We start from the raw sequence: 22,449 nt of genomic DNA, 5'->3' as shown, positions 1-22,449 counted from the left end.
GCTGAAGCTCCAATACTTTGGCCACCTGATGTGAAAAGCCGACTCACTGAAAAAGATCCTGATGCTGGGAAAGATTGAAGGCAAAAGGAGAAGCAGGTGACAGAGGATGAGATGGTTGATGGCATCACCGAGTCAATGGACATGAGTTTGAGCAAATTCCGGGAGACAGAGGACAGAGAAGCCTGGCATGCTGCAGTTCATCGGGCCGCAAAGAGTCAGATGTGACTTAGCGACTGAGCAACAACAGCAAACAGCATAAGGTGGCTTTTTAAGTCACATCTTCTAGGTGCTCTTAGAGACCACCCTCAGGACTCAAACCTGAAGCAAAGGGAGAAAGAACTGTATCACAGCTACTGAGGTGACATCACCTGGCCTTGAAGGTCCGATGAAATAAGTGAACATACGGGGGCCTTGCAGCTTAGAAAAGGACTACCGTCTGACACCTGCCAGTGAAAACCCAGTTCTTTATTCTTTCATAGTCCCCCTGCCCAGTGTTCAATAAAAGCTAGACAAACGTTTGCTGAATGGATGCTAGCGGACTGTGATATGTACAATGTTAACATCTTAGGTTCTTTTTCTAGCAAGGTGAAAGGCAGCACATATCATCAAAAAGGCTACAGATAACAAATGCTGGAGAGAGTGTGGAGAAAAGTGCACCCGCCCACACTGCTGGTGGGAATGTAAACTGGTGTGGCAGCCAGGGAGAACAGTGCGGAGGTTCTGTTACCACAGAACACACGATCCCACTCCTGCACACGTATCTGGAAAAGATAGAGGCACTCCAATGTTCACAGGAGCAGTTTTTACAAAAGCCAAGACACGGGAACAACCCAAGTGCTCACTAACAGATGGCTTAAGGAGATGCAGTGTATTTATACAATGGACTACTACTCAGGCATAAAAAAGAATGAAATATTGCCATCTGCAGCAACATGGATGAACCTAGAGATTATTATACTAAATGAGGTCAGGCAGAAAAAGACCAATATTATATATCATGTGTATGTGGAATCTAAAAAAATAATACAAATCTATCTATACATAAAACAAACAGACTCACAGACATAGAAAACAAACTTATGGTTACCGAAGGAGAGAGGGAAGGGGTAGATAAATTAGGGGCATGGGATTAACAAATACAAACCACTATACACATTAAGACAAGTAACAAGGATTTACTGTATAGCACAGAGGATTATATTTAGTATCTTGTAATAAGTTATAAAGGAAAATAATCTGGAAAAATATATATATATAAATCTGAATCACTTTGGTCTTCACCTGAAATTAACACAATACTGTAAATTAACTATACCTTAACTAAAACAAAGAAAGGGAAGTAAAGAGAGGCAGCACAGGTTAGGTATGGGGTAAGAAAGACTCAGGTCAAATCCTGGCTCTGTCTGTTGATAAAATGAGTTCGTATCCAGTGGTGCCTGACAAGCACCGTATTTAAGACTGTGCTACCCCCAGCAACTTGCTCACACCAGCAGAGCTAGGTTATCACGTGACTGAAAACTACACCACGGAGGGAAGGCCTCCGGTCCCCGGCTACTCAAAGAGCGTTCTGGACAAGCGTGAATTCAGTACAGCCACAGGCACAGACAGTGCTGTGACAGGCCTGTCTCCCCTGCCTGCCCTCTCTGAGCCGTCCCCAGCCCCTGTTCCCTCTCAGCAGCAGTGGACAGGGACCCTCACCTCAGCTTCTGTGCTCCCAAGGCCCTCCCCAACACCTGCCTGGCTGCTTTACACAGCCTGCCAGGAGCTCTTGGCAGGTCATGAAGAAAATGGAACATTTTGAAAACCTCCCGCATGGCTTTTTTAAGCAAAAATGAGCTTTCAATCTCAGAAAACAAAATTGACTCCCACCTGCTCCTATGAAAAACAAAGGATGCCTGGATACTTGAGGTGGGGGACAAAGATGAAACAAGGGAAACGAGAGAAGTGCCAGCTGCCTGAGACAAAGAACGCGGCAGGAGTTGGGGGGGCATTCCCAGCACTTTCTATTACCTGGCAACAATAATCTTGATTTTGTCTCTAGAAGATTAAAGGTTAACCAGAGTTCATCCTAATCTGGGGCAAACAGCCATTGCAGGCAGAGAGGCTGACTGAGTGTGATCAGGTTGACGAGCAAAGTCCCCGGGGCTTAGGGAAAGGCCCAGGCTCCGCCCCCAGCAGCCTTCCCCAGTGCGCTCGGGACAGGACCAGGGTCATCGGGAGCCACAGGCAGACTTGCCTTGTGTAGCTTAGCTGACACTCTAATCTGGCATCAGAAGCAGGAGACTCAGACACAGGGTTAAGTGTATTCTGCTTTAAAAACAATCCTATCATTGCATAATGCCGTGTTTTTAAAAACTTGAAAGCTCCTACAGAAACAGCCAGGAAGAATGGTCCAATCTTAGATCATGATGGATGCATCCTTTAAAGAACTACACAAACCATGCCTTTTTTGACAACAACTTACCATTATGCATAGCACAACTGAATGAGTTGTTGGAGGGGTAACATCATTTAAAGGTAGAATGTGTGTAAGATTCATCAAGAAAATGTACAAAATTTAACAGAGCTTAGTCAAACACTTACTGAACTACCCTCACTACGTACAGAACACTGTATTAAACAGCAGGCCAAATACAAAAGAAAAACGATTCCCTGCAGTACCCTGAACCAACACACAGGTGACAGAAGAGAACGTAAATACACATGGCAACAAGCGCAGTCGCAGGACAGCCTGAGAATGCAGCGGCGGTGATGACGGGCATTCAAGAGAAACTTCCTGAAGCCTCAGCAGCTGTTCAGTTCAGTTCAGTAGTTCAGTCGTGTCCGACTCTTTGCGACCCCATGGAGCTGTACTGATTAACAAAAGTCACTAACGTCTGAGAATCTGCTACTTGCGGGCCACTGTTCTAAGCTCTTTACTAGGCTTCTCTTTTTAATCCTCTCCAATAGTTCTACTATCACTCCTATCCACAAACGAAGACACTGAGGTGCAGAGAGGTTAGACCACTTGGCCAGAGTCACACAGCTGGTAAAGGCAGACACAGGACTCTTGTATCAATGCACCCCGAGTGTCTGGCCCCAGGACCCATTGAGTTAAACCTCAGTTAGCAATCCTCTCCCCTGAGTAAGGGAGTCAGGAGAGGTTCACTTCAGATAAAGACAGCTCCATGGCGAGAATGCTGAGCAAGGCAGCAACACAGTCCATTCCATTTGAATGGAGTCAAGAAAACAAAACTGTGGTTGATGAAGGACGTGACGGAGACAGAGGCTAACAGACCGAGGACCGCCTTGAGCAAAGCTTCACAAGTTTCTATATTCATCTTCTAACCCAATGATCTAAATGCTCCCAGTATCATTAGTAAGAATCTTAAATTCGACTGCAAAACTGGGAAGAATGCAGAAGAAAACTGCCACAGTAACCTTAGCTCACCCTTCCCTCCCCAGATACTGCAGCAACCTGGAATACCTGTGATCCTGCACAGTCTGTGCAGAGCAAGAGGCTGGCACCTTTGCTGAGGACAAACCCACAGCCTTAGGACAGCTGTAAAGTTTTTACCATCCAATTTACTATAGCTGCAGGTGCTGCAAAGGAGATACGGTACCACTTTCTCTCTCATAACTCAAAAACAGCATGCTAAAGTTTTCTTCAAGAATATGATAACAAACATTGTGGTGTCTCCTTGAGCTATTAAAATAAGAAATGAATCATCACCGTAACTCACTGAGAATCAAAATGAGCTTGAATCAGTTAGGTAAAGCAATTGTGCCACCTGGTGGGCACAGACATCACTACAACATTTCAACAATCCCCGTGGTATCTCGAGGTGGGAGTAGTAGGCTTAAGAAGTAAGATCAGCCAGGGACTCAGCCAGACTATGATGAAAGCACCAGTCCCTCTTCATCAGGGATACAACATGCTTCCTTTACAACAAAGCTATTTCTTCATGTAGTTTTGTTAAAAGCCCACTTCATAGAAAAAGTTTCCCCATCCTCTGCATCCCAGTAAACACTACAAATCCAGCCCAATCTCACAATCTCATCAAGCGAAATAAGAAACAATGGAATTCAGCCTCGAGCATCTAGTCCTACCTGGTCCACCCCGAATCACGTCCTCCCCCGCCTCAGTGCTGCAGGGCCCTCCTCATCTAAGAGTAGGCGGCCCATCATGCCTTCCAGGACTAACCATTTAACTGTTAGATTTAAACTTGCTTGTGTGTTGCATTAAATTTTTTTCCAATAAAAAGATAAGTGCACTCCTCCCCATTTACTCTAGTACTTATACACTGGTATATTTTCCAGAAAGGCATATGCATATTCTCTGTTGTAGAAACTGATCATCACTGGAATGAAGGACATTTAGTTGTGACTAATCAAAATAACCATCTTTCTCCTTAAACGCCCCAAGTCTGTGGCAAGGAATGAGACGCACGCAGTGGCAACTAGCCTGCTAGCCGCCTGCACCCCTGTCGCAGCACATGAGCACCTGACGGCCGAGCCCCAGCAGGCGGCTGTGCCCTCAAGCCTGTCCTGTCTGCTCTCGGGAGTTGTTCTGTGCCACAAGCTGAGGAAGGAACCACGCTCACAAGGTCTGCATCTTCCTCAATTAAAGGCAACTTTTCCTGACATTAAAAGAGGGAGAAAAAGACTAACCCTTGTTTCACCTATAATCTCACAGTGAGCTATAGTGCAAACAGCCCTGGACGATGAGTAAGAGTCCTTTTTCTATCAGGAACTTGCAGCTAAGTCCATTTCATCACTTGTAAAATAAGAAGTATTTTTATAAATTCTCTGTACAAAAATATACATATACATAAATACTTAGAGGCACCGACTCAGTCCCTGAACACCACCAGACCTGCGTCCCAGTTCACAGTTCCCAATCCTGACTGATAAGAACTGTCTGATAAGCATCTTTAGAATACTGACTCGGGTTCCACCCTGTTTTGTAATGTATGTGTATAAATATGTATCTGTGTTCATGTTTATGAACATATGTGTGTGTGCATGGTCTAGTAAAGTATGATGTGTGTAGAGAAGAGCACATATGTAAGGATACAGCTGGGTTCATTTTCAGGAAATGAATACACTCAGATCAAGGAAAGAAGCCAATGTACTCTTGATGTTATGGGTTTGTTTTTATAATGATCCCAGGTGACTATGATGAATCAATGAATTAGAGAGTAACACTGATGTGTAAAGAACAGTTCCCAAATTTTAATGTGACAGAAACCACCTCAATGAACACAAAATTTTAAGGTTTTGTATTTTAAACAATTACGCCAATATCAGAACCACAAAAAGGAGGAGAAATGTGCTTTTTATGTTACTGTTAATATAAAATGAAGTTTCTAAATTTGTGAGTTGTGAATTTCAACCATGTAAAAGAACTTCCTTTCAAGCCCACCTCCAGCTGAGGGGTTATGAACAGGGGAGAAAGGTGGAACCAAGGAAAGGGAGATCAGGCAGTATGGTCTCTGTGTGTGGTCAAGAAGGGCCCCCAGGGACACTTCAGCCATGCCCAGGAGGAAGTGAGGGGAGAGCACCATGGAGAACTCAGCAAGAGGGATGAGGACAAGGGGAGCGGGCTCTGGTTGCGTCCAGAGGGCAGAGGTGGGCTCAGACCCCAGGGCGCCTAGTGGCAACTGTCAGGTCTTCTGACTTCAACTTACAGTCATCTAGAAAGTTGTGAATAGAGACCCCGACACGTTTACTATATATATTTCTATGAAAGTTTAGGCATTTACTACATACCTGTGAAACTTTCACTTATAATTTTGAAAATGGGTACTGAAGTCATATGACTTAATGCAGAAATAACTTTTTATATGCAGGTCCAAGGAGGGTTCTCATCCCCTAAAAGCTAAAGCTTACTTTAAAATCCCTAATTTGACACGATTTTAAGTTCTATATGTCTACCCTGTTGAAAGCGTTAATTTTTTTCTTTAAAGTTCGGCCAGCAAATTCCAACCTTCCAGTGTGGCTGTCTTTGGAGAGGTGATGATTTCCGGTTTCTCTCACTGCCCGACCTCCAGATTCCCTTATAGGACCGAACCATCATTTGTGCCTTTGCCCCCTAAATATCATGTCACCATTTAATCATGTAATTTGCTACAATAATGTGTATAATAATACCCAAATGCCATTGTTCTCATCTATGCTACTTGGACTTGTCCATATTTCCTCTACATGAAATGCGTCTCTGCACATTTTCTAGGCATACTCCAAAGGTTGCATCTTTCCTTAAGGAAGTTTTACTTAGACACACACAAGAGCAACTATGTAATATAAGTAATACTTTAAATATTTTCGTTTATTAAATCAGACAGCACACCAAGGGAGACCTGTGTCATAAGAGCTCAAACCAGAAATCTAGACCAACATTGGCTACTAACTAGCTGAGGGACCCTAAACATTTGACCTAACTTTTCCAGATCCCAGGTTTTTGCAACTAAAAGGAAGCAGCTGGACTAAAGAAAATACACATAAATGATCTGTTTACATTTCATTGCCCCCCTCTTTGTGCATCAGAATATAAACTTCCTGAATCCCTCCCTCCTGGTACCTACCAGGCACACAAGACGGCTCAATAAAAATGTGAAGGAAATCAATTCTCACTGAAAAAACACAAATTCAATATAACCCTAATTGAGATACTTTTGGAGGAAATGTGCTTTTTAAAAAATAAGAATAAAAATACAAGAAGAAAAGACTAAACTATGGTGCACCCATACTTGTTAGTTTCAGTTCAGTCGATCAGTCATGTCCGACTCTTTGCGACCCCATGAATCACAGCACGCCAGGCCTCCCTGTCCATCGCCAACTCCCAGAGTCCACCCAAACTCATGTCCATCGAGTCGGTGATGCCATTCAGCCATCTCATCCTCTGTTCCCTTCTCCTCCTGCCCCTAATCCCTCCCAGCATCAGACTCTTTTCCAATGAGTCAACCCTTCGCATGAGGTCGCCAAAGTATTGGAGTTTCAGCTTCAGCATCAGTCCTTCCAAAGAAATCCCAGGGCTGATCTCCTTTAGCATGGACTGGCTGGATCTCCTTGCAGTCCAAGGGACTGTCAAGAGTCTTCTCCAACACCACAGTTCAAAAGCATCAATTCTTCGGCACTCAGCTTTCTTCACAGTCCAACTTTCATATCCATACATGACCACTGGAAAAACCAGAGCCTTGACTAGACGGACCTTTGTTGGCAAAGTAATGTCTCTGCTTTTTAATATGCTATCTAGGTTGGTCACAACCTTCCTTCCAAGGAGTAAGCATCTTTTAATTTCATGGCTGCAATCACCATCTGCAGTGATTTTGGAGCCCCCAAAAATACAGTCTGACACTGTTTCCCCATCTATTTGCCATGAAGTGATGGGACCAGATGCCATGATCTTCGTTTTCTGAATGTTGAGCTTTAAGCCAACTTTTTCACTCTCCTCTTTCACTTTTACTCTCCTCTTTCACATCAAGAGGCTTTTTAGTTCCTCTTCACTTTCTGCCATAAGGGTAGTGTCATCTGCATATCTGAGGTTATTGATATTTCTCCCGGCAAACTTGATTCCAGCTTGTGCTTCATCCAGCCCAGCGTTTCTCATGATGTACTCTGCATATAAGTTAAATAAGCAGGGTGACAATATACAGCCTTGACGTACTCCTTTCCCTATTTGGAAAGCTGTTGTTGTTCCATGTCCAGTTCTAACTGTTGCTTCCTGACCTGCATATAGGTTTCTCGAGAGGCAGGTCAGGTGGTCTGGTATTCCCATCTCTTTCAGGATTTTCCACAGTTTATTGTGATCCACACAGTCAAAGGATTTGGCATAGAGGCAAAATTAAGATACTCTAAAAATCTTAGATTTGAGATTACTTTATTCTTGCTAAATTTAGCATTACTAAGAGTAGTTGAATTTCCTGTGCTCCACAGAAGGTACTGTATTTAAAAAAAAAGATCCTTTTTGGTCAAAATTAAACATTTCTTTACCATATGAGCTCTCTGCATCTTAAATGTGCAAACATGCGTGTTACCTGTACAAGAGGTGTACATTCAATATGCATCACCTCTAACTGTTACATGATGGAGGAAACCTGTTGACATCGACTGTAAAACACAATCTGGCAAATTCTGATCGAAGCCTGAGAGTACAGCCTTCATTCACAATTCAAGTTTCCTGACCAACATTTACCACTGATGCTTTCTAAGCCCTAATACATTTTAGAACACTGATTCTTATCCAATTTCTTTCAAAGAGCCCTTGAAAAACCCAGTTTTCTCCAGAAAACCATGCATAAACCATAAAAAAAAAAAAAAAGGCATGTGATTTCCAAGTTCACAAATCCCCATAAATTCTGTCCATGGACAACCCCACACACACTGAATAATTCTCAAAGAGGAGAATTTAGGGTTTTTTCTGTCTTTAAAGCTATGACAAAAACAAAAACTTTGAAAACAGCAAAGATTTATGGCAATGTATCAAATATAAAGTTATTCTTGCCTGATCATCTGAGCAGAGGGGACAGAAAAAGTGAAAAGGCAAACTTGGGAAATACAATTAATCTCACTCTAGGATCCCCACCCCTTAAAAGAAACCCCAAAGTAGCTCAGAATATTCATGCTCCCAAAATGTAAACACAAAAGAGCCAAGCTCTGCCTCTGGCCAGGCCAAACCGTACATCATGAAATCTGTTTTCAGTAAATGCATGTGCCCTCTGCAATCCTTCCACGAAGTAATCTTCTGTTCAACTTTTCATCTTTATAGATCTATAAATTCCCAGCTGAAGGAGTTATACACTGTATTATCATTTTCTTTCCACTCTGAACCTTTCCTTCTAGTTACTTCAGAATATTAGCTATTTCCACATTTTACATATAAAGTAAATTATGAAACCATACTTTAAGAATCTTTAAATCATTATGACAGGATACAACAAAGAACATATTTTCAGATTCTTCAAATTACTTAAAAAATGTAAAATAAATGTAATATACCTATAGACTTTTAGCTACAAAGGTAAGTCTAAAAGTTTGCAGTAAATAAGAAAGATGGAAGACAAAAGTGCTTTAAAACTTACATTTTGCTTCTGATAGATTTTGATTAGGTGACCAGACCAGCATTCCAAGATTGTCTCGTTCTTGACTGCGTCTTGCTAGTTTGGCTTGGGAGAAATAAAAAAAGAAAATTCTTATTAAAAATTTAGCAGACATAACTAGTGACAACTAACACCACCACTCTGGTCTGTTTTAAACCTCAGAAGATGATGACATCACCCAGCCACCTGAAATCTGCCCCACTGGAACCTGCGCATTTAACATGGGTGGGTGCAGGGGAAGAGTCCTGAAGTTTGCGGAAACATTTCTGCTTCCAAGTCTTCTTCTACCTAAACTTTTATTTATGTAACAAACAGGCATATATGAGGTAGGTGTGACTACTATTCTCATTTGCTAGGTGAGGAGACGAACAGGTCACTCAGCTGCTGGGAGGCAGACCCGGACTGAGCTCACGCTCAGCCAGGACAGCTGCAGCGCCTGAGGGTTTCGTCACCACGGACTAAGGGGACACAGAGAACGGAAGCTGATGCGGCACGGGAAGCTGCATGTGGCAAGTTGTTCAAGGATTCTTTTCAACTGAATTTTTCACGTGTGCTTTGAATAACCTTACCCTTCACTGCCATTCGCGTACTGGGTATTTTAGTGATTTGACAGCAGGAATTCAAAAATTCTTTTAACAACTTTAAAAAAGAATGTTACGTATGTGTTTAGTTGCTCAGTGTCCGACTCTTTGCGACCCCATGGACTGTAGCCCACCAGGCTCTTCTGTCCATGGGGATTCTTCAAGCAAGAATACTTGAGTGGGTTGCCACGCTCTCCTAAACGGGATCTTCCCAACCCAGGGATTAGAGCCACATCTCCAGCACTGCAGGCATATTCTTTACCGATTGAGCCACCAGGGAAGCCTTTTAGAAAGAATAACCAACCACTTAAAAAGATTTAAACTGAAAGGAAATGTGTGAAGTGCATTCAAATTCTTAAAAATCTGATACAAAACAGTAGGTCAAAAGATATACAAATGACTCGTACAACTGGACTGACCACAAACGACAGTCAAAAATTACAATAGAGACAATTAAGATGTTATCTTCAAAAGGTACAAAAGACTCAAGAGACAAAAGGCTCACTAATCAGTCTTTAGATTGATTTAGATCCAAACTCATTCATTCTAAAGACATTCTCTTACTTGACCTTTTTTTCTTTAAATAAATTCCTCTGAAACATGATGAAAGTTCTGCAATCTACTTCCAGAAAAAAATTCAACTTAAACACACACACCAATATAAACATACTTTCATAAAATTTATAAAGACTTGTTTAAGAATTCGTGCTTTTATGAAATTGCCAGATCTTTTAATCTTATCTTTTATATAACTTTGTATAACAACGTAGTCTTGATTTTAATGAATTTCTGCACTTTTGCTAAAATCTGTGGGGCAACTACTTTAAAGAAAACTGATGGAATGGTGGGAAGGCAAGACTATGAACAAGGCAAGATTAAAGGTGGAATTTACCGGCTGGATAGGAACAGGGTGTAATGAAGAGGGACACAGGAGTATGATAACAGATGGGAGTGACTGCTTTTAAGTCACTTTTTTATACGGTTTTTAAATACGGGTCTGACTTTTAGAACAATGTTAAGGCTACACAAAATCTAAAAGTAAAAATAAAGCCAACAAATACTTGTGTGGGGATGGACCAGACATGGAATACAGGCTTTCGGTATTTCAAATAAAAATCCAAAGTCAAACAGAAATAAAAGAATCCACGTTGAGAAAGCAGAATTAAAACTGTTTTTATTCATAGATGACATGATCACCTGTGTAGTAAATCTACTGTACCTACGAAAAGTTGTTAGAATGAATGAGTTTCGGCAAAGTTGCAGGAAACAAGTTGTTTCAACTCAATTTCTATATATGTGTGTAATCAAAAATCAAAATGAAAGAATACCCCTATTTAGTTGATAGATGTGATAGACATGGGTTTCCCTGGTAGCTCAGACAATAAAAGAGTCTGCCTGCAGTGCTGAAGACCGGAGTTCAATCCCTGGGCTGGGAAGATCCCCTGGAGAAGGAAATGGCAACACACTCTAGTATTCTTGCCTGAAAAATCCCCTGGACAGAGGAGCCTGGCAGGTTACAGTCCATGGGGTTGCAAGAGTCGGACACGACTGAGCAACTTTACTTTCACTTTGAGCTTCCCTTGTGACTCAGATGGTAAAGAATCTGCCTGCAATGCAGGAGACTTGGGTTTGATTTCTGGGTGGGGAAGATCCCCTGGAGAAGGGAATGGCAACCTACTCCAGTATTCTTACCTGGAGAAATCCATGGACAAAAGAGCCTGATGGGCTACAGTCCAGGGGGTCACCAAGGGTTGGACATGAATGAGTGACTAACACGTCAGAGTGAAGACATGCACTGAAAACTGCTAAATATTTGAGAGAAACTAAAACTAAAGATCTAAGTAAATAAGATATATCATTATATGGATCAAAAGACTCAAATATTAAGATAGCACTCTCCCCAAAGTGCTCTATAGATTCAACACAACCCCATCAAAATCCCAGTATACTTTTTTGTAGGAACTGACAAACATTCTAAAATTCCTGCTGCTGCTGCTGCTAAGTCACTTCAGTCGTGTCCGACTCTGTGTGACCCCATAGACGGCAGCCCACCAGGCTCCCCCGTCCCTGGGATTCTCCAGGCAAGAACACTGGAGTGGGTTGCCATTTCCTTCTCCAATGCATGAAAGTGAAAAGTGAAAGTGAAGTCGCTCAGTGGTGTCCGACTCTTAGCGACCCCATGGACTATAGCCTACCAGGCTCCTCCATCCATGGGATTTTCCAGGCAAGAGTACTGGAGTGGGGTGCCATTGCCTTCTCCCACAGGAAAATGTAAAGAACCTAAAATAGCCACAACTACTTTGAAAAAAAGCAAAGCTGGAAAACATACTGTCTGAACTGAACTAATTATGAAGATCCAGTAATCAAGACAGTGTGGTACTGGCACATAGAGAAAGAAATGGAATAGAACGGAGTCCCAAAACAGAACCCCTCATATAGGATCAATAGATTTTCCACAAAGGTGCAAAGGTAAAATTCAATGGAGAAAAATAATCTTTTAAACAAATGATGCCTGAACAAATGGATATTCATACTTAGAAAAATTAATAGATCTAGTCTTACCCTATATACAAAAATTTATTCAAGACTAAATATAAACCCCCAATTATAAAACTTGTAAAAAATATTTTTGATTTTAGGTTTACAGAGATCTTATTAGATAAACACCCAAAAGCACAATCCATAAAAGAAAAAAGTTTATAAATTGGATTCATCAAAGGTAACAACTTATTTTCAAATACTACTAAAGGGATAAAAGCCAAGCCAAAGACTAAGAGAAAGTAATTATAAACCACACATCTTATAGAGACTTGTATCCAGAATATATAAAGAACTCTCAAGACTGAACAATAAGAAAAACCTCAACTGTCAAGGAATGGGCAAAAGATTTGAATAAATACCAAGCAATGGACAGGAAACACATGGAAAGGCATTAAAGACCAACAGTCATTAGGGAAAGGCAAAACCACACGAGACGCCACAACACACCTACTACAAAGTACGAAGTTCAAAGGGCTGACGATGCCCACAGGGGGCATAATGTAGAGAGATCAGAAGGCTCCAAGGCTGCTGGCGGAAGTGCGAAATGGTACTATCACTTTGGGGGAAAGCCCAGCAAACTTCCTAAAATTGCAGTATGTCCATTAAAAGGAATAAACCTCAGCAATAAAAAGGAATGAACTATTCAGGCACACGGTATGAACGAATCTCAGAAGAACCCTGCTGAGTGAAAGCATTACAGACACAGAAGGGGAGGTGAGAAAGGATTCTCAGGTGCTGGACAGAAACAGGTGCTTATCGTTAAGAACCAACTGGTTTTAGTGTTCACAGACGTGCATATGTGCGCACACATAAATACATTACTGATCCCGGTTTGTCCACCTCAAGACTCTAGACACAATGACAACCTAGTAAGAAGGTGAGCACATTTAGCTGTCAGACCTTGGTCTCTAAATATCGTTCTACAATAAAGGAAACTAGATCTCCATAGGAAAATGGTTGACTCCAGGCCTTGGAGGGCTAGGACAGGAAAAGTGTAAGAGAACCTGGAATATTCTGTTATGCCAGGAGGCAGCGTGCACGCTCAGTCACTTCAGTGTATGCCTCTTGCAACCCCATAGATCTTAGCCTGCCAGGCTCCTCTGTCCACGGGATTTTCCTCATAAGAATACTGGAGCGTGTTGTCATTTCCTCCTCTTCCCCACCCAGGGATCCAACCTGTGTCTCCTGCATCTCCTGCACTGCAGGGAAATTCTTTACTGCTGAGTCACTGGGGAATCCCAAGCGCTAGCAGAGTGCTCAAAGAATGATGGAATCTATCTACCACAGATCAAATCTGCAATAATCTGAGCAAAATAAATGATCATAATAAAATAATACTCTATAAATCATGAAGTAATAATGATGTATGAGTCCATACCGACACAGACAAATGGACAGCATAAAGGCAAATGAGGCTACAACAGCCAGGCTGGAGCTGGATAACTTAGACCACCCCGCTCTAAGACTCACTATGTAGAACAGCACGCGAGGCGGTGGGGTGCTGGTGAAGAGGCACACGGGCCAGTGGGCAGATGCAGACCAGAAGTAAACCCACGGAACTACGGCCAACTGATATGAAACAAAGATGCAAGAGCAACTCAATGGAGAAAGGATATCCTTTTCAACAAAGGGTACTTCAATAATCAGAAGGACTTTCTTGGTGGTCCAGTGGTCAAGACTGCGCTTCCACTGCAGAGGGCGAGGGTTTGATCCTAGATCAGGAACTAAGATCCCACATAGTGTGTGGTGTGACCAAGAAGTATTTTCTTTTTTAATGGATCTCTATATGCAAAAGAAGTGAAACTCGACCTATACCTCATACCTTACAGAAATTCAATTCAAAATGGATCTTAAATATAAACCGACTCTGTGCGACCCCGTGGACTGTTCCCTACCAGGCTCCTCCGTCTATGGGATTCTCCAGGCAAGAGTACTGGAGTGGGTTGCCATTTCCTGCTACAGGGGATTTTCCCAACTTAGGGATCGAACCCTAGTCTCCTGCATTGCAGGCAGACACTTTACCCTCTGAGCCACCAGGGAAGCCCTTTTAAATATAAAAGTAAAACCTAAAGCTACAAATCTTTTAGGAAAAAAACATGAGAAAATCTTCATGAACTTGATTACGGAAATCATTCTTAGATATAACACCAAAAGCACAATCCATAAAAGTTAAAAACAATAAACTGAGCTTAATAAAAACTCAGACTGTGAGAGAACATCTGCAAAGCACAGCACCGGACAAGGACTTGTACCCAGATCATAGAAAAGACATTTAAAACACGACAGTAAGAAAATAACCCAACTTTAAAAATGGGCAAAAGATTTAACAACTGTTTCACCAAAGATGGCACATAAGCACATGAAAAGCAACATCATTAGCCATTAGGGAAATGCAAACTAAAGCCACGATGAGAAACCACTGTATAACTATTAGAACTTCTAAAATAAAAGAGACAGATAATACCAAGTACTAATAAGAATACGGAGCAACTGAAGCCTTCTGACAGTGCTGGGATCGGTGCAAAATCATAAAATCACTCAAGAAAAGTTCTTCAGCTTTAATCAGATACAACCATACTTAACGAATGACTCAACAATTCTACCTGACTATATACCCTACAGAGTTAACATACATGCATGCATGTTAAGTCGCTTCAGTCGTGTCTGAATCTGTGTGATCCCATGGACTGTAGCCTGCCAGGCTCCTCTGTCCATGGGATTCTCCAGGCAAGAATACTGAAGTGGGTTGCCATTCCCTTCTCCAGGGAGAGTTAATACATGTTCACAATAAAACCTGCACACAGTGACTTACAATTCACAACTGTCAAAAACCGGGGAAGAAACCCAAATGTCCTCAAAGAGTAAAAGGTTAAACAGGCTGGAGAGGTTAAACACACGGCAGCACCACCCAGCATTCAAAACACATGGAGCACTGACAGCGCAGCAGCGGGGCCAGACCGCAAGAGCTCACACGCTGTGTGATTCCATCCACGTGACAGTCTGGGACAGGTGAAAACCACAAGGCAGGGAGGAAGGGAAGAGTTGTGCAAGGTAATGTTGTGAGGAGATGGAACCATTCTGTATCCCAGCTGCAGGGGTGGTTACATGAAACTACACGTCTTGATTCTCACAAATACGGACACCAAACACCAGTCCATTTCGCTGTATGCAATCTGAATACAAATACAACGCAAAGAAAGCAGTGCCATTCATTTCTGGACAGACACTGATATCTGCTGGAGGTGTTAATAACTCTGCAGCTGCTCTCTTTTGTTTAGTAGAGCTTTTATTGAAGTGTCATTGACGTACAAGATTTTTATAAGTTACAGTTGTACAACACAGTGATTCACAACATTCTCCTCGTTTAAAGTTGATTACCGAGTGTTAAAAACCTTCCCTACCTGGAGGGAAGCTGAAGAAAGACAAGGAAACTGAAATTATCAGTTGCCATCAAGGGAATTCGCACTGCCAGTGGGAATGTACATCGGTACAACTGCTTCAGGGAACGCTGGCAATGTATGAGAAAGCTGAAGCAACCAGCTTTGCTGCAACCAGCAACCCATTTCTAGATATAATACGTGTATCAGTAGCAATGCTTTTCAAAGTGCAAGTTGGGCCAATTTACTGATTGGGTCCTAGTCAGCATTTAAAAAAAAAGAAAGAAAGAAGAAGAATAGAAAACACCAGCATATTTTTCAAAGCTTTTAAGTACCTGCCTAGAGATTGCTTAACACAGGTATCAACTGGATTGGTTACAGCACCAGGCACAGAATCCAGCGTTAATCTAGGCGCTATAGCTTTGGCTATATGAGCTGACATTAAGTAAGGAAGAAACCCTCCATCCTGGGTGTGTTTTGTCTAATCACTGAAAGGCCTTACAGGGAAAACTTGAGATTTCTCTGCCTCAACACTGAGCCTCAGCTTCCTCCTGCAGGACCTGCCCTACAAAGTTCACATGTGCTGGGCATCCACGATCACAGAAGTCAATACCATAAAATAATGTCTAAACACTCACTCACACACCACTGCTTCTGTTCCTCTGGAGAACTCTAACATGGATGGTCATTACAGCACTGTTTACAGTGCTGTAATGCGGCAAAATCTTCTAAGTCCATCCACAGGAACTGGCTGAATCACAGTATAGATATCCAAAGCAATCAAGCACAGAAAAGAAAGGAGTCGAGCACTTCTTCAAAAGCCTGAACAGAGTCACCGTAACTCAGCAATTCCATTCCTAGGTGTACAGCCCAGAGAAAGGAAAACGTGAAAGTGAAAAGTGGAAATGTCAGTTGCTCAGTTATGTTCAACTCTTTGTGACCCCATCCATGGACTGTAGCCCGGCAGGCTCGTCTGTCCATGGAATTCTCCAGGCAAGAATACTGGAGTGGGTAACCAGTGTGTAGCTGCACAAAAACTTGTATACAAACTTTCACAGCACTATTCACAACAGCCAAAGCTGGAAACCATCCAAATGTACATCAACCGATGAATGAATAAGCAGATTTCAGTCTGTGTGTATGATGGACTATTATACGGCCATAAGCGAGAATGAAGTACTGATCCATGTTCAGTATAGATTCAACCTGAAATCATATTAAAAGTGAAAGCAGTCTGTCACAAAAAAAGACACAGTATACAATTCCATCTACATGAAATGTCCAGAGTAGGCAATTCTATAGACAGAAAGTAAATGAGTGGCTGCTAGTGGCGGGGGGTGGGCGGTGTCTGGGCGAAGGAGGAGCGACTGTTACTGGGTGGAGCATCTCTTCATGGGGCAGCAAGAAATGGTCCAAAACTGAGTAGTGACGGCTGCACAATCATGTGAACATACTGAAAACCAGCGATTTGCACATTTTAAACAACGAAATTGTACATTTTGTGAATATCTTAATAAAACCATTATTTTAAAAGTGAGAATACTTGTTTCTAGCCTAAGTATTTTTTAAATGAGTAAATCAATTAAAATGCAAAAATACCAAACCAGAGATAAGAAAAACCACCCGGTAAATTTAAACAGTGGATAAATCCTAGAAAAGAAGTGGGGGCACTGGATTGAGAGGAAAAAATGAAATTTGTGCTTTTTGCTCCACATACTTTCTTATTGTTTGGATTCTCTTCATAATAATGCATTCAAGTAATACACAATTAAATTCTCTTTTACAAAAGAAAAGAGAATTCATTTAAAACTTACAGAGAATTATTTCATGATTGCAATTTTGTATTTCTTATGTTGCTCATTTCCTAAAAACTTGAAAACCTGCACCGATTACTTACAAAAAGAAAACTAAGTATGTTTCCAGAATTAAAGAATTTAGAGCTTTCAGGGGGAAACCCACTACAACAGAATAAAGGAAAGCAGAACCTCACTCAGTTTCAGGCAACGCCGTCTCACCCCTGGTCTCCTAGTGTAACTACAGGGAGGCGCATGACCGCAGAACTAGCGCCTAAAAACGTGGGCAACAAACAAGCAACCTGAAAAATCTATAACCTATTTCTTGTTTACGCTCCTTGACCAGCAGGAGGAAAACAATTTTAAGCTAGCTTTCCTTGAGGATTAGTCTCTCAGACTGCCACAATATAAATACATTCAAAGATGACAAATACTCAACAAAACACTGCATGCAACAGTCTGCACATACTGGACTTCAGATATTGCAATTAACAAACACAGAATTATAAACATATATGGAATTTTTCAAGAAACAGAAGTGGGAATCACAGAAATGAGTAAGCAACAAACGAGCAAACACAAAGACATGTATAACAATGTTAGCCCAAAACCAAAAGCACAGAAGTAAAAATAAATAAGTGGGACTACATCAAAATAAAACACTTCTGCAAAGCAAAGGAGTTTATCAGCAAAATGAAAAGGCAACCTACTGAAAACCACTGAATCAAAAGAGAAAATACTTGCAAATTTTGGGAGAAAATACTTGCAAACCAAATATCTGATAAGTGAATAATACACAAAATAAAAAAGAACTCATACAACTTCACAGCAAAAAAAAAAAAAAAAAATTCAATTTAAAAATAAGCCTAGATTCAATTAAACAGCTTTCCAAAGAAGGTATATAGGTGGCCAACACGTACATTAAAAAAAAAAAGCTCAACACTGTTAATCATCAGGGACATGCTATGAGGTGTTATCTGACACCTGTTAGAATGGCTATTATGAAAAAGACAAGAAATGACGAGTGTTGGTAAGAAGGTAGAGAAAAGGCACATTGTCAGTGGCAATGTAAACCGGTGCAGCCACTATGGGAAATAGTACAGAGGTTCCTCAAAAAATAAACATAAAGCTCTCAAATGATCCAGCAATCCCATCTGTCTGAAGAAAAGGAAAGTACTAGATCAGAAAGATGCATGCACCTCAGTGTTCACAGCAGCACTACATGCAGCAGCCAGTGCTGGAAACCACCTCAGTGTGTATCCATGGATAAAAGAATGAACATGGACACACAGGAATGCTATTCAACTATGAAAATGAAACGTTGCCGTCTGGGACAATCTGGGTGGATCCTGAGGGCAGTACTTAAGGAAAGCAAGGCAGAGACAAACACCACATGATCTCACTAATGTGGAATCTGAAAAAAGCTCAGACACAGTAAACAGTGGTGCTTACCAGGGGTGGAGGGTGGAACGGGGTGATATCATGAAGGGAAGATTAAAAGGTACAAACTTTCAGTGCTAGAATGAATAAACTATGGGGATGTAATGAACAGCATGGTGACTATAATAATACTGTACTACAAAAAATAAACTCAAAATGATTGAAAGACCTAAATATAAGACATGACACCATAAAACTCCTAGAAGCGAACACAGGCAAAACATTCTCTGACATAAATTCATGCCAATATTCTCTTATATCGGTCTCCTAAGGCCAAAGAAATAAAAGCAAAAATAAACAAATGAAACTTAATTAAACCTAAAAGCTTCTACACAGCAAAGAACACCATCAGTGAAACAAAAAGACAACCTATGGAAAGGAAGAAAATATTTGTAAATGATACGATCAACGAAGTGTTAATATCCAAAACACACCAACAGTTCACACAATTCAACATCAAATAAACAAAGAACCCACTCAAAAAATGGTCAGAAGATCTAAACAGACATTTTTGCAAAGCAGACATACAGAAGGTCAAGAGGCACATGAAAAGATGCCCAACACTGCTAATTATTAGAAAAATACAAATCAAAAGGACAACAAGGTATCAACTCAAACCACTAAGAATGGCCATCATCAAAAAGTCTACAAATGATAAACACTGATGAGGGTGTGAAGAAGAGAACCTTCCTACACTTCCTGCAGCTGCTCTGAAAAACAGTATGGAGGCTCCTTAAAAAGCAAAAAATAGGACTTCCCTGGTGTTCCACTGGTTAAAACCCCATGCTTCCAACGCGGGATGCAAGGGTCAGGGAACGAGGATCCCGCATGCTATGTGGTACAACCAAAACAAAAAAAGAACTACCAGATGATCCAGCAATGCCACTCCTGGACATAAATCCAGAAAAGATGAAAATTCAAATTCAACAAGATACATGCACCCCAATGTTCACACAGCACTATTTAAATAGCCAAGACATGAGAACAACCCAAGTGCCATGGACAGATGACTGCCTTAAGATGCAGTGTGTACACGTATCAGTTCAGTTCAGTCACTCAGTCGAGTCTGACTCTTTGCAACCCCATGGACTGCAGCACACCAGGCTTCCCTCTCCATCACCAACTCCCAGAACTTGCGCAAACTCATGTCCATTGAGTTGGTGATGCCATCAAGCCATCTCATTCTCTGTCATCCCCTTCTCCTCCCGCCTTCAATCTTTCCCAGCATCAGGGTCTTTTCAAATGAGTCAGTTCTTCGCATCAGGTGGCCAAAGTATTGAAGCTTCAGCTTCAGCATCAGTCCTTTCAATGAACATTCAGGACTGATTTTCCTTAGGATTGACTGTTTTGATCTCCTTGCAGTCCAAGGGACTCAAGAGTCTTTTCCAACACCACAATTCAAAAGCATCAACTCTTTGGCACTCAGGTTTATGTTCCAACTCTCACATCCATACACGACTACTGGAAAAACCATAGTTTTGACTAGACAGACCTTTGTCAGCAAAGTAATGTCTCTGCTTTTTAATACGCTGTCTAGGTTGGCCATAGCTTTTCTTCCAAGGAGTCAAGTGTCTTTTAATTTCATGGCTGCAGTCACCATCTGCAGTGATTTTGAAGCCCAAGAAAATAAAGTCTCTCACTGTTTCCACCGTTTCTCCATCTGTTTGCCATGAAGTGATGGGACCGGATGCCATGATCTTAGTTTCCTGAATGTTGAGTTTTAAGCCAACTTTTTCACTCTCCTCTTTCACTTTCATCAAGAGGCTCTTTACTTCTTCACTTTCTGCCATAAGGGTGGTGTCATCTGCATATCTGAGGTTACTGGTATTTCTCCCGGCAATCTTGATTCCAGCTTGTGCTTCATCCATTTCATATGTGTATACATATAAACACATATAAATGTATACATGTAAATACATATAAACACTCACCCATAAAAAAAGAATCAAATATTGCCATTTCTGGCAACATGGATGGACCTAGAGAATGTTATACTTAGTGAAGTAATTCAAGAAAAAAAACATTTTATGGTATTACTTAAATATGAAATCTAAAAAATAATAAAAATCAATCTATATACAAAACAGAAATAGATTCACAAACATAGAAGACAAACATACTAAAAGGGAAAAGGGGAGAGGATACATTAGAAACATGGGGCTAACAGATACATCTACAATCTACTATACATAAAACAGGTAAGCAACAATGATTTACTGTTATCAGATCAGATCAGTTGCTCAGTCTTGTCCGACTCTTTGCAACCCCATGAATCGCAGCACGCCAGGCCTCCCTGTCCATCACCAACTCCCGGAGTTCACTCAGACTCCCGTCCATCAAGTCAGTGATGCCATCCAGCCATCTCATCCTCTGTCGTCCCCTTCTCCTCCTGCCCCCAATCCCTCCCAGCATCAGACTCTTTTCCAATGAGTCAACTCTTCGCATGAGGTGGCCAAAGTACTGGAGTTTCAGCTTCAGCATCATTCCCTCCAAAGAAATCCCAGGCCTGATCTCCTTCAGAATGGACTGGTTGGATCTCCTTGCAGTCCAAGGGACTCTCCAGAGTCTTCTCCAACACCACAGTTCAAAAGCATCAATTCTTCGGCGTTCAGCCTTCTTCACAGTCCAACTCTCACATCCATACATGACCATAGGAAAAACCATAGCCTTGACTAGACGGACCTTTGTTGGCAAAGTAATGTCTCTGCTTTATAGCACAGGGAATTATGGGGCTTCCCTGGTGGCTCAGATGGTAAAGAATCTGCCTGCTATGCAGGAGACCTGGGTCAATCCCTGGATCGGGAAGATCCCCTGGAGCAGAGAATGGCTACCCACTCCAGTATTCTTGCCTGGAGGATTCCATAGACAGAGGAGCCTGGGGGGTTCAGTCCATGGGGTCAGAGAGAGTCAGACGTGACTGAGCGACTAACACTTTCACTTTCCTCTGGGGAATTATATTCACCCTGGTAAAAAACTATAAAGAAAAATAATCTGGAAAAAATAGATACAGGACTTTCCTGGTGGTCCAGTGGTTAACAATCCAGCTGACAATTCAGGGCTCACGGATTTGATCCCTGGTTGGGGAAGATCGCACACACCACAGAGCAACAAAACCCACACCCCTACAACTACTGAGCTCCCAAGCCACAACTACTGAAGCCAGGTTGCCCTAGAGCCTGCTGCTGCTGCTGCTCCTAAGTCGTTTCAGTCGTGTCCAACTCTGTGCGACCCCATAGACGGAAGCCCACCAGGCTCCCCCGTCCCTGGGATTCTCCAGGCAAGAACACTGGAGTGGGTTGCCATTTCCTTCTCCAATGCATGAAAGTGAAAAGTGAAAGTGAAGTTGCTCAGTCGTGTCCCACCCTTAGCGACCCCATGGACTACAGCCTACCAGGCTCCTCCATCCATGGGATTTTCCAGGCAAGAGTACTGTTGAAAGCTTTCCCGCCAAGATGCAAACATCTTCTGATTTCATGGCTGCAGTCACCATCCACAGTGATTTTGGAGACCAAGAAGAGGAAATCTGTCACTATTTCCACCTTGTCCCCCTCTACTTGCCATGAAGTAAAGGGGCTGGATGACATGATCTTAGTTTTTTTAAAATTCAAGCCAACCCTTTCACTCTCCTTTACCCTCA

General features: G+C 41.8%; 1 protein-coding gene across 2 annotated transcripts in view; it reads right to left on the bottom strand.

Annotated features, from left to right (window-relative positions):
- The window catches only part of RCOR1 (REST corepressor 1), a 117,568-nt gene that overhangs the window by 25,846 nt on the left and 69,273 nt on the right, over positions 1 to 22,449 (bottom strand). For both annotated transcript variants that reach the window (XM_070775783.1, XM_070775782.1), the window contains exon 3: positions 9,063 to 9,146. In XM_070775783.1, coding sequence (XP_070631884.1) covers positions 9,063 to 9,146 — 84 coding nt within the window. The remainder of the gene's footprint in view (positions 1 to 9,062; positions 9,147 to 22,449) is intronic.

Source organism: Bos indicus, chromosome 21 (assembly GCF_029378745.1).
Source record: "Bos indicus isolate NIAB-ARS_2022 breed Sahiwal x Tharparkar chromosome 21, NIAB-ARS_B.indTharparkar_mat_pri_1.0, whole genome shotgun sequence".
Classification (NCBI taxonomy): Eukaryota; Metazoa; Chordata; class Mammalia; order Artiodactyla; family Bovidae; genus Bos; species Bos indicus.
The sequence above is the reverse complement of the archived record's forward strand: the minus strand, read 5'-3'. Positions and strand labels throughout refer to the sequence as shown.